The sequence below is a fragment of the Annulohypoxylon maeteangense genome (genome assembly GCF_022496945.1).
Source record: "Annulohypoxylon maeteangense strain CBS 123835 unplaced genomic scaffold GGS22scaffold_11, whole genome shotgun sequence".
NCBI classification, from domain to species: domain Eukaryota; kingdom Fungi; phylum Ascomycota; class Sordariomycetes; order Xylariales; family Hypoxylaceae; genus Annulohypoxylon; species Annulohypoxylon maeteangense.
In genome coordinates this window covers 437461-449610 of record NW_025953258.1, presented here as the reverse complement: position 1 = coordinate 449610, position 12150 = coordinate 437461, and the positions used below count along the sequence as shown (strand labels likewise).

Below are 12150 nucleotides of genomic sequence, written 5' to 3'. Positions count from 1 at the left end.
ATGATTTTGGTACGATCTGTGGGGAATCAAGCATCCGGTCGATGCTTTACCTTGCCTGGCTGTTCTTTCAGGGGTTGCAATCGAATTAAGGAAAGACTAGACTAGCGGGGTCTAGATCGTATCTCCTATTCATGCCGATTCTCTAAAATTCAATATAAGTCGGATTAGAATTGGAAGATCTTTTAGTACAGACGCAGAGTTTTAATTTGATGAATGGTGGTTTCGGTGTTAATTGAACATAAAAGGGTTTGCGAATGTCTTCTAGTGGAGACCGGTAACATAAATAAAGATGAAAGCAGAGATGTTCAAGGCGATGATCAACACCAGAAAGAGCCTTTAAGAACCATGGATGCATTCTAATCATGCATGGTATCCTCATCCCAAAGTCAAAACTGAGGGGGATTCAAATGTACAGTAATCATGTACAGTCTCGCTGAAAATATCTCATGGGGTCGCTCCTGATTCGACACAACCCTGGTTTTCTCATATCTTAGAGAAACCCATCCCAGAAGGTAGGGTGCACGGTTTAGAAGTAATGCGCGAGATCTATATGGCCATTCCCATCCAATAGGGGGAATAGATTGAGAGCACCAAAAACCTGATCTGCCTGGTCTTGTTGATCTTTGTTTGAAAAACTTCCGGAGTTAGAATCAATCGAACACCCTAATGATAGCAAGAGAGGGTCAATATCGTGGAAGGGGGAAGTAAGTGATTCATGGGCTAATGAGTTATGAAGTAAGTTGGTGTCTTGGGGGTCCGAGGCGAGTGTCGGTTCAGAGACATTGGTGGACGCGTCATCCTGGCGTGGGTGCTCCTTTGGTATGAGCCCGAATAGCTGAGACGAACTTTCCGCGATTCGAAGTCGTTCGTTTATGTCTCTGCTTCGAAGGTATTCCAATGCGCTAGATAGCAAAGACTTCGCGATGAGCGTATACTGCATAGCATGTGCGTCGGTTTTCGCGAAATATTCTAGCGCAGCAATAGACATACGAGCGTACTTTTCGAGGATGCGACCAAACCCTCCGAGGAGGCCAACTCCAAGTACTAAAGATGAGGCGAATAGCCACGATCTTTCGAGCGAATTAGCAGGAAGTGGAGATACTGAAACAATCAAGTCTGAACTTACACGATTAATGGCATGCGCCCGTCCCAAAGTTGTCGATCCACGAGACCTAACACAGATTCGGCCATCAAGCTTGCTGCATCAACACATGCATTCGCGAGTCTTGTTCTTCCTGAATTGTCGCTGTTACTACTTGGCGGGTCGATAGAGGCGGTATTTTCCGGGAGACGTTTACATAACTCATACATGAGAAATGGTCTCGCCACTAACATGACAGCATAATAATAGCATGACATGACTTGGCAAGCCCCGATGGCATCTGGTCTGTTTTCTTCCCTTGGCACTTTGTCAACGGTTCGCTTCAGCTGATATAGCCATTTGCGCGACCAATCTCGAAGTTGACACGAAATCCCCTCAGTTAGTTGAAGTGAGATTTTTCTTCTGGAGTATACCTGGAGTACGATATCTTCCGTGATCGATAGTATTTGGACTGACGCATTCAATAGGTTAAATTTCTCCTTTCCATCGGCATCCACGTCTCCACAAGGCACCGTGCAATCTACATCCGACATAGATGGAGGTCTACCCATGGATATGCTAAGGAATAAGTCGAGTACACGTAAGCTCTTCCAGAGGCGGTCCCTAATTGTTATTAATACTAGTATATCGGTGTTTTTGCGCGGACCTCGCCCACCTTTGGATATGTAATTCGGGGCCGAACCGAGAATTGACCTCTGTCCGGTGTAGGCCGATTGAGTACGCTGCCCGCGCAGCAATCCCTTGTTGACGTTAGCTATGTTAATAGGCCACGGTACGCCATATGACTTACCAAACAAGAGAAATGCACCGTTAATTTGGCATGCTCGAAGCATATATAAAGTAATCAGAGCGAATGCTTGAACAGTCTCAGTTCCTAGGTCACCTCCAAGGCATGATAAAGCCAAGGTCTTCGCATATTGAAAATATCGAGCAGCGGATCCTTCATCAAGTGATTGAGAACCAATAGCTAAGACGAGGTAATTGACAGCAGAGACCGCATCCCTGGGGCCTTCTTTTTGGGAAGCCCATACCGAAATGTTGTCCTCTAGTTGAGTCTTCTCAAAGAAATCAACTAGTCCAGATGTCTATAATGGGGTTAGACGATAGTTAAATAGAATACAATTTGATGGATTTACCACTGATATGAATATAGAAACTAGCCGATGGACATCGGCGGTGTCCACATACGGCTCTTCGTTATTTCCAGGAAGTGACGGGTCGGAAGAAACATTCTCTAACATCGAAACTCGGCTTGTCCGAGGCGTAAATGCGTTCGGATCTACTCGGGACGCCACAATTTGGCGTACGGTCTGATAAAGAGAGAGCGGTGCACAGTCCCCGACAAAAGCTCAACGGAACATCTCAATCAGAACATCATGCTCGTAAAGGGGGGTGGAAAGATATTTCTCATACTTAATTTTCCCGTGGAATCGCATAGTAAACGTGCCTCTCGGGGAACATCTGCTTCTTCTTCGGCCGACACATCGCTATGGCGAGGGACATCGCTCTCACACGGTGTTCTAGAAGACCCGATCACGGGTGGAGGAGGTAGATCGGAAGATGCATCAGGTCTGACGGATGACGGAGCGGAAGACTCAGGGGACGGTAAATGCGACTTCCTCACTCGGCGACGACCAGCAGGAGAGAAACGGCAGGTCACACTACCCTGCCGACTACTGCAGTAGCGACAGGGCAAATTCCCGTCGCATTTGACTACAAGAAAATCAGCCAATTGATTACGGTACTAATGTTACCTATACACGGATGTTTACCTACCTTTCCGTTGTTTGCATGTATCGCAAGCATTGGCGATTCTAATACGGGTCATCGGAGAAGACATACTCCCTTCTGGATTTTCGACATAGAAGCGTCCATAAGATACGATATATAAATCATATAACCAAAAGGAAGTAATATACGATTACGGAAAGTAGTGTGAAGGTGAAGAACAATGGTATGCGGATATCGGAAGTTAAAGGTGAAAAGAACGGACCCTAAAATGGCCCCCTGTCGTCAGTGGCTGACTTAGTGAACAATGCGGCTATCCGAACTTCCGCAATTTTCTGCATTCCCACATCCGACGTTCCTTCCGATTCACTCTTCACCAATTACCTAATTGAAACCAAGTTATACGATCATGACTTCTCATTACATTCATAATATCCCTAGTTAGGTAAACTCTAAGATCTGGTTATGTACTGCTACTTCATAAGCATTTCTAGACTTTCTATTCCGTCGGGTTTTTAACTCCCGTCACATAAGTCTCATCTCTCGTCTGCTTAAGGAATGGTATTAGCGCCGTCCCTCCTGTTCCCGTTAGTTCGCTTTCCGATTGACGACCGGGTCGCGACGACGCGACAGCAAGGTTGAGCTGTGTCGATTGATTTTGCTTCCTCGAAGGCACGATGATGTATCGCGCTACGAGTTGCATATGCTTATTTCGAAAGTCCCCGAGAGCTTTAGTGGCGCCCTGGAACGATAGCCATAGCTGTCTTTGTTCATCAGAATCGCCGGGCTCATTTGCGAAGTCCTTCAAGCTTTTCATGGACGAGATATGTTCCAGGAATGCGCTATGTAGCCCTGGCATATACGAACGGACCTCTGCATGAAAAGTTGGGGTTGGTTTGCTCGTCCCTGAAGGCACGGCCGATTTTGTGCGTGCGTCATCACCGGATGATCTATGTTCAACACCAAGAACAGCGTCAAAGAATTGAATAAGCGAGCTTTGCCCATTGCTTCCACCTCTCAATTGTTTCCAGCTGGGTGCTCCATTCGCGTCCTGATATAAGACTCCATTCGGAAGGCCCGCCGCGCCCATGTTCTTGCTTCCGGCTAGGTACGGTCGGATCTGGTGATAAAAAATCATAGGATCGCATTTCTCATCCATTCGATCAAGAAGTTGACCAAGCTTCCCGACACAGACCGATAATTCATCCAGAGCTCTCGATATAGTCAAGTAATCTCGTTCTTGAATAGAATCGAGCGCATGCAACATGACTGGAATTATATAGGCTCCTTGCGCTTCCATCGCTACAGATACCGAGAAGAACCATGATTCATCCTGTGTCCCGCTAAACGTGTGCAAGGCTTGCAGTTTGTCAAGATCTTGGAAGTCAGATCCACCGCACTCGAAGTTCCAGAGGTTGAGCGCAGCGTACGTCGCTACTGGTGGAAGGCTGAGGTGGTCTGAAACCTGAAGAAAAGGAGCTGATATCGCTTGGGGGAGCACCTAATCGTTTCAAATTTTAGTAAACAATAGCATGCCGATACTGATGCTTAGATTCATACCTCCGACGCCTTTTCGCCTCCCCAAATATACGCATGGGATAGGAACGACAGGACGACATAGGCACGACGCCACTCTTCTTCCGTGTGGAGTTTATTCGTCGAAAGACCTTGCATACGGTCGACCGCTTTTCGTATCCTTCTCTCCTTTATCAACAACGGGAGATCGTCCAGTAGGGTTTCCCACGGAGCATAATATGAACTTGGCAGACGCCTTAATGGTTCTCGCGCAGGAAGAAACCCATTCTTTGATATAGAATAACCTGAGAGGAAGCCATGTTGGTCCGAATGGTCTTCGTGGTCTGGCGAAAAACGAGTGCGACCTGGCATTGTAAGATGAGAGATGGTTCAGATATCAAATCCTGGGAACTAACACGTAGTGTACGCCAAAGATAAGGTCAAGAAGTAACCCTATATTTAAAGATTTAACTGAGAAAGGGGCTCGGATAGATCTCGACTGATGCTCATCGGAACTCGGATCACGGATCACGGAAGTGCTAGGTTGGTAGCATGGCCATCCCCGGTAGCCTCCACTTGTTACCACTTCTCGTATTATCCATCACTTGATATCGGGTTTTTCTTCCTAATTAGATACAGATCAATATGCGGTGTTGTTTCGATATAGCGTCATCGACTACATGCATTCGCAATTCCTAGCCAGATCACCTTCGGGGGCATGCGCATAAAAGAGGTAGGTGCACACATCTCGCCATAGGGATGTCGAATATCTCTGGCTCCCCGGATTGTAAGGGACACGGTAGAGTACTCACACCTCGGCCGAGTAAGATAAAGTTGATTCTCGACCTGAAAGAGGTGGAGTTTAATATACCTACCCAATACGGAAGAAATCATACGTAGTTCTCGTCTAAGCATTAGAATTAATAGTGTTCGACCGAATAGTCTTGGGCTAAGGAGAGAGAGAGTCCTCGAACTTTTCTTAGACTTCCCCAGCCAGGGAAAGTCATCGGCGATGGTGGATGATCCTAATCCCACATATAATTATTCCTCTCCCATGAACTAGATGATACACTTATCCCTTTACTAGAGATTCTTATTGAAAGCCGTCCTAGTACCTATCCTCGAGTTTCTTACAGGTGGCTTTGGCTCTGGCCCCTGAAACCCTATTCAAAGTCTCATTCAATTCATTCTACCTACTTAGTATGCACAGCAGATCTAATATTATTGCAAGAAAAGAGCTCTCGGATCTCTTTACGTAAGCTCGCTTACATAAGCTCGAGCTCCTTTACCCGTAATAAATCGGTAGTCATTTTTTTGGTTTTGGTGCGCCAACTTTTACTTGTGACAAATATGTTTACTATGAACACGCTTCTCTGGAGTTCTCCGTAGGTACCTACCTAGTCATTCATTAACGTCAGTAACTTCTCATTAAGCTAGAAAATGATTTATAAGGGGGGTAAAGGTAACGTCAGGGGTTCCTAGAAGATAGAAAGCGCTGCGGGGGCCAATGGCCTAAAGCTCCAGCGTTTTTCCTCGGTGGTTAAGCTCCCTAAGAAGGCTCGAATTATACCGGTTCTCTACGAGAATTTAGCGCATAGATCACTATAAGGTTTCGTATTTTAGCCTGTCGCGCACTAGTAAGGTCCAAAATTTGGACTGAAACTTCATATGTCCAATGGAATTAACGAATCTGTCCGAATATGATGGATAATTTATAAATCCTTAATGAAAACCAAAGAATTACAGATTCCATCTTTCAATTAATGATTAGATAACTTATAATAATTATACCATTATTCCAATAAATGAGAGCGATGGATGTTAAGTCAAGAACTTTACAGGCATGGATTAATAAGTTCATCCACTAAAACAACTATGCTCATTCTACAAATTACACGTCCCTTAGATGCAACGGATAGCCTTATAATAGGTAGGTATTGTATAATTTGAGTTTTTAATTGAATGCACATGTTTCGTTCTATTCCTTATGAGAAATGTCGCGGCCGTCAGTTTCCCACATCTGTTCATATCATTGCACTAGAAAGTTTTCTTCTTTACTGCCTAACACCCTTAGAATATAACGACTATCCACTAAATTCTAGCGGGGGGTCACTGCTAGGTCTGAGTTTTAGCGGAGGACGAGTCGGCTCAGAATGTTAGTCAGCTTAATTTGCTTACTAAGTTCTGACATAAACCCCGCAATAATTGTCATTCCGCTTAATACATTAATGAATATTGATTCCTACCAGTACCTACCCAAGTACTTACTTATCTATATTTGCAGGTATACCATTCTGTAAACAATTTATCAATCGTAACGAGATGTATTAGATTGAAACATACAACGTTTAATGTTAGTTAACTTAAAGTTTAGTGAATTTTAGTTAGTGAACTTCCTAAGAGAATATCCCCTGTTGAGGATGGGTTAACAGGGCTCCAAGTCAATATCTTGTCACAGGTATCATTAAGTACTTAAGTGCTTATTATATCTGCTATAATATAAGGAACGTACGCCCCAAGATTACCAAAAGTTAACGATTAAATACATAACTTTTTATGTGTAATTACTTTGTTAGCAGCAAGTTTTGATGACTAATATGCAGTAAACCAGGGCCAAAATAGCTATTATCTGCATAAATGAAATCATTTAGCGAACGTCCATTAGACGGGAAAATTCATAATAAGTGATTGTAATAATGATAGGACATGTTTGCAATTTCGTAATACGTACCTACCTAGATATGAATCATCAAACGATAGATGCATTCAGCATAATGAGTGCGATTCTTCAATTGGTCAAGGACCCCTATTTTCTTGAACTCCCCTGTACTATTTCCCCAGGGATTTAACCAAATTTCGTTAGGTAATTTCTAGGTACGTTGAAAGGATCACCTTATGAGGATGATGGACGAGCCACAGCCCAAGAACTAGCTCAAAACAACTCAACAACTCTTGAAGATTCGTAAGGTAAAATGACTAGACTAGGTAGCTTTAGGTAAGAAGGTGCCTTTAATCCTGCATATCTTGGCTTGACATCTGCGGCTGATGGACTATCCGGTGCGCAGATGCAGGGGCACATTCCCCAAATTAATCGCCTCAACCAAGGAATCCAATTGAACGCGGGAGGAAAACGCCCCGACTTGGATTGGGATTCTTCAATTTGGTCCGATGCTGTTCGGGAATAGAATCTAAACTCACAGTGAAGGATTTTACAAGAGTCTAATTTAAGGTAGAGTTTTTCCATGTGTATACATCGCTCCTCATGGCATTCCCAAACTTCGAGCTCGATCTAGGTAATTCAAAGCTAATCATGGCTTCATCATTGTCAAGTCTTTGTGTCCCGGAAACATTCAACAGCCCATCTGTTTTTGGTGCTGAGATCCGTTCTCTTGAAACTAACCTGGTATCCGACTTTAGCATATCCATCCCCGAAACAAGCCGGTTCACCCAACCAGCAGTCGAACTCAAGAATGCCACCTTTTGCAATGTTACGGTCTCTTACACGCACCCGGGCCAAAATGACAACATTATCGTCGAAACGTGGTTACCCGCTGACAACTGGAACGGGCGCCTGCAAGCGGTTGGCGGTGGGGGATGGATACTTGGAAGATTCGCCTTCTCGTACAATAATATGTACGGGGCAATAGCTGATGGCTACGCGACCATCACGACCGATGCAGGTGTCCCCAGCAATGATTCGCCAGAGACGTGGGCTTTGATAAGCCCGGGAAACGTCAACCTATATAACTTACAGAACCTCGCATCCGTATCGCTAAACGATGAGGTATGTTATGATAAACTCTTCATCAACGATAATCTTGTCTAACAAGTTGAATACCTAGGCAATCATCGGAAAATCCTTAATCAAGGATTTCTACGGAAAAGGTCCGGATTTTTCATACTGGAATGGCTGCTCCCAAGGCGGTCGCCAGGGTATGATGCTGGCGCAACGCTATCCTACTGCATACGACGGCATCGCAGTTGGTGCCCCGGGTATCTACTGGACCGAGTTCTTCCCGTTCCTCCAATGGTCTCAGCAGGTAATGAGCCTATTGGGCGAGTATCCTTATGGATGCGAGCTCGACGCGATTACATCAGCTGCGATATCAGCATGCGACAAACTTGATGGGGTTGTTGATGGTGTTATTACTGAACCAGATGCTTGTTTGGGCGTTTTCAACCCATTTTCATTAGTTAACACGACCATCGACTGTAGCCAAACGAATGGGACGATTAAAATCAGCAAGATAGCGGCCGCTGTAGCGAATGCGACGTGGCAAGGGACCCTGTCAGACAAAGACGCAAAGGCTGGATGGTTCGGTCTTAATCCAGGGGCTGACCTTACCGGCAATATGTTGTACTCGCCTGGGTATGGTGGAATAGCAGCGACGAATTGCAGCTCTGGAACTTGTGTCGGACTCCCAGTGGCATATGGGATACAATGGCTGCAGCTTTTCGGCGCTCAAGGGGCAGATCTCGACGTAACAAGCTTGACGCGAGCCCAGTTTGGCGATTGGGTTTATGCCGCTCAGCAAAGGTTTAAATCGATAATCGACACTAGCGATGCGGATTTGACTCAATTTCGTGATGCTGGTGGGAAGTTGGTAATGTACCACGGAATTGTAAGTTTCCATCGCTGGCACTGATGTTCATATACACGACATTGACTAATATTGAACTCACGGCTCGCAGCAAGATAATATTGTCCCCACCAAGGGTAGTGAGAAATACTACAATGAAGTCAACGCTCGTGTATCTGATGTCGACGGGTTCTACCGGTATTTCGAGGTTCCTGGTCTTGGACACTGTGGGTATGGCCCCGGTGGATTGCCTACCGGCCTTTTCGAACAACTTCGCAACTGGGTTGAGAATGGGACGGCACCAGAACAGACATCCTTCGAATTAAAGGGAGTTAATGGTACAAGCCAAAACCGTATCGCGTGCCCATATCCTCAGAAGGCCAAACTAGATGAAACTTGTGGAGATGCCGCCAACTCTAAATGCTGGCTTTGTTCTTGATAATCAATTCTCAAGTAACAATTTTCCAAAATTTCTATCTGGAAGTTTTGAGGGTACAAGTCTGTTAGATCGCGACATGTAACTATCGATGATTACATAAGCATCAGGGTTAGGAACGGGGTTAGGGTTGGGGTTGGGGTTAGCTTTAACCCTAACCACCTAATCGGCTACTAGCCAATTTCTATTCTCAAGTGTTGAATAAAGTTCACACGATGTACATAATTGAAGAATCTGTGGCTTTAACAATACCTACTAATAGCTATTGTTCCTGGAGATAAGATTACATGTAATATTATAATGAGAGCTACATGTCAATGAGAGGTACGATATAGAAGCTTATGTGAGCAATCCTAACCCTAATTACGTAAGACAGTCCATCTCAAGACTATTTCACCAGTTCTTCACCACCAAACTTCGTAAATTCATCTTTACCTACTCATTGAATTATATTCATAGAGAATAACTGTATTCTAGTTGATTATGAATGACCATTAGGTCAGGCAAGCTGTTTAGAGGGAGACTCGTATACTTATGTAAGCCATTAGGTAAGTCATTAGGTAAGTCTTTCCTCGAGCCATCCCGGTTCAAAAGTGGGTCACCATCGGCGCGCCGACAGCCCCACAGTCGGCGAATTTCCGTAATAGGAAATTTCAGGGGAACGGGGAGACGCTCTGATTAGTCACATTCACGAATTCTAGTAGAATTAAGCCTCTGTTTTCTCATAGTTGGCTGTGCATTAATAATGAGTAGCCTAGAGTTTTAGAAATACCTAGAAAAGACTTGCTCGTAGGTCTGCCTTAATCTCCAATCCCGCGTTTCCATATATTAAGGTCGGGTAGAGCCTAGGTAGATTCACATTGGAGAATATTATCATACCCTATTATTTCTATGAAAACTTTCCCATTTCTATCGATTCTGCCAAGATGAGTGACGATATTAAGAACGAAAAACCCTTCAATGGCGATCCAAACTCTCCAAGAAACCAAGATTCTACGGACCCCAATGACGATATCCCACCAACTTCTCTCACAAGGGGCTGGAGGTTCTGGGCAGTGTTCTCTGCTATTTGCTTCACCACGATGTTAGCAGCCATCGAATCGACCGTGACCTCCACAGCTCTGCCGTTTATCGTACACGAACTTGACGCCGGCGACTTATACGTTTGGTTTGTGAATGCGTATTTTCTGACAAGGTAATTGCCCACTATCCTCAACTATCTGTAGTCTTTCTCAGAATTATTCAAACTGACACAATCCCTATTCCTTCAGCACGGCTTTTCTTCCGCTTCTCGGACAGATGTGCGATTTATTCGGTCGTCGATGGATGATGATACTTGTTGTTAGCCTCTTCGCCCTTGGTAGCGGTATTGCCGGTGGAGCGACTACTGCAGCTATGATGATTGCTGGGCGTGCAGTACAAGGCATTGGAGGAGGCGGTATCAATCTTCTCATCGAATTGATCGTATCCGACCTTATTCCTCTACGTCAACGCGGTGCGTACATGGGTATCGTATTCGGAGTCTTCTCTTTGGGGACAGCTGTTGGTCCTCTAGTCGGTGGCGCAATTGTAGATGGTACTATGTGGCGATGGGTTAGTACCCCACTTCCATCCCCTGGGCCCTTTCTTTCAAGGACTGTCGCTCACCAAACTATTATATACAGGTGTTCTATATCAATCTTCCGGTCGCCGGTACAGCCTTGATACTACATCTTCTTTTTCTCCGAGTCAACTACGATAGAGAGACCTCAATAGTTGAAAGATTGAAGAAAGTCGACTATGCTGGCAACGCCATTCTTGTCGGTAGCGTCGTGTCGGTCCTCATCGCTCTATCTTGGGGAGGTACACGGCATCAATGGTCCTCATACCAAATTCTCGTACCCCTTTTCCTAGGAATATTCGGATTGGTGCTTTTCCACATCTATGAGGGGATGTCATGGGTCAAAGATTACCCAACGCTTCCGGAACGAGTCTTTAAGCGCCGTACACCCGCGGCAGCTTTATTGATTGCCTTCATCAATTTCATAGCTCTCTTCTGGATAATTTACTTCCTGCCCATCTATTTCCAAGCCGTTCTTGGCATGTCGCCCACGATATCAGGTGTCGCGCTGCTGCCCACCTGTCTCCTCTCCGTTGTCATGGGCGCCATTTCAGGCATCATCTTAACGAAAACTGGGCGCTATCGACCATTACACTTCATCGCATTCGCGCTTATCACCCTCGGTCTTGGGTTATTCTCTCGCTTCGACCAACATACTTCTACTGCGGAGTGGGTCATTGTTCAAATCATCCCAGCTTTTGGCTTAGGAATTATGATGTCCACCAACCTCCCAGCCGTACAAGCGGATCTTCCTGAATCCGACACGGCATCTGCTACCGCGGCCTTTGCTTTCATGCGTGCGTACGGTTCGATTTGGGGTGTCTCGATCCCGGCTGCCATCTTCAACGCCAAGTTCGCGTCTGAGTCCTGGCGTATTGACGACCCGCAGATAGAAAAGCAACTCTCGGGCGGGAATGCGTATTCGTACGCCAATGCCGAATTTGTTCGAAGTTTCCCGGAACCGCAGCGGGATCGCGTCATCGATGTGTACGCGCGCAGTCTGCAGTTGACGTGGCAGATCTCCCTTGGATTCGCATTGTTGGGTCTCCTTCTCTGCTTTCTCGAGAAAGAAATCGTGTTACGGACAAATCTGGAAACAGAATTCGGTCTAGAGGAAAAGAAGGCCGGCAGCTCGGAGGATAACTGATAGCACACTTGTAGTGTAAACTTAAGAGAAACCTGTCTCAAC

The 12150-nt window shown here is 45.3% G+C and overlaps 4 protein-coding genes across 4 annotated transcripts; 2 read left to right on the top strand and 2 right to left on the bottom strand.

Annotated features, from left to right (window-relative positions):
- Positions 1 to 5: 5 nt before the first annotated feature.
- On the bottom strand, positions 6 to 3139 carry GGS22DRAFT_25948 (uncharacterized protein). The gene is made up of 7 exons (XM_047966622.1): positions 2879 to 3139; positions 2516 to 2815; positions 2239 to 2450; positions 1893 to 2187; positions 1758 to 1842; positions 1127 to 1705; positions 6 to 1070 (listed from the first exon to the last, which is right to left on the bottom strand). The coding sequence occupies exons 1-7, from the start codon at positions 2940 to 2942 to the stop codon at positions 527 to 529; spliced, it is 2079 nt and encodes a 692-aa protein (XP_047817618.1). The 5' UTR covers positions 2943 to 3139; the 3' UTR covers positions 6 to 526.
- On the bottom strand, positions 3068 to 4944 carry GGS22DRAFT_166084 (indoleamine 2,3-dioxygenase). The gene is made up of 2 exons (XM_047961787.1): positions 4391 to 4944; positions 3068 to 4331 (listed from the first exon to the last, which is right to left on the bottom strand). Exons 1-2 carry the CDS (start codon positions 4715 to 4717, stop codon positions 3330 to 3332), a joined length of 1329 nt encoding a protein of 442 aa, XP_047817617.1. The 5' UTR covers positions 4718 to 4944; the 3' UTR covers positions 3068 to 3329.
- Positions 4945 to 7655: 2711 nt separating this feature from the next.
- On the top strand, positions 7656 to 9364 carry GGS22DRAFT_189751 (tannase and feruloyl esterase; the record flags this gene model as incomplete). Its single annotated transcript, XM_047964899.1, has 3 exons — positions 7656 to 8129; positions 8188 to 8967; positions 9038 to 9364. The coding sequence occupies 3 exons, from the start codon at positions 7656 to 7658 to the stop codon at positions 9362 to 9364; spliced, it is 1581 nt and encodes a 526-aa protein (XP_047817616.1).
- Positions 9365 to 10287: 923 nt separating this feature from the next.
- On the top strand, positions 10288 to 12123 carry GGS22DRAFT_194997 (MFS general substrate transporter; the record flags this gene model as incomplete). The annotated part of the gene is made up of 3 exons (XM_047965597.1): positions 10288 to 10556; positions 10633 to 10954; positions 11026 to 12123. 3 exons carry the CDS (start codon positions 10288 to 10290, stop codon positions 12106 to 12108), a joined length of 1674 nt encoding a protein of 557 aa, XP_047817615.1. The 3' UTR covers positions 12109 to 12123.
- Positions 12124 to 12150: the final 27 nt, after the last annotated feature.

Coding starts and splice junctions, on each gene's coding strand:
- GGS22DRAFT_25948 (XM_047966622.1), bottom strand. CDS start 2,942: ATGTCTTCTCCGATGACCCGTATTAGAATCGCCAATGCTTGCGATACA. Junction 2,816..2,878: donor TACATGCAAACAACGGAAAG/GTAGGTAAACAT, acceptor ATTTTCTTGTAG/TCAAATGCGACGGGAATTTG. Junction 2,451..2,515: donor CGATTCCACGGGAAAATTAA/GTATGAGAAATA, acceptor TGTTCCGTTGAG/CTTTTGTCGGGGACTGTGCA.
- GGS22DRAFT_166084 (XM_047961787.1), bottom strand. CDS start 4,717: ATGCCAGGTCGCACTCGTTTTTCGCCAGACCACGAAGACCATTCGGAC. Junction 4,332..4,390: donor GAGGCGAAAAGGCGTCGGAG/GTATGAATCTAA, acceptor TGAAACGATTAG/GTGCTCCCCCAAGCGATATC.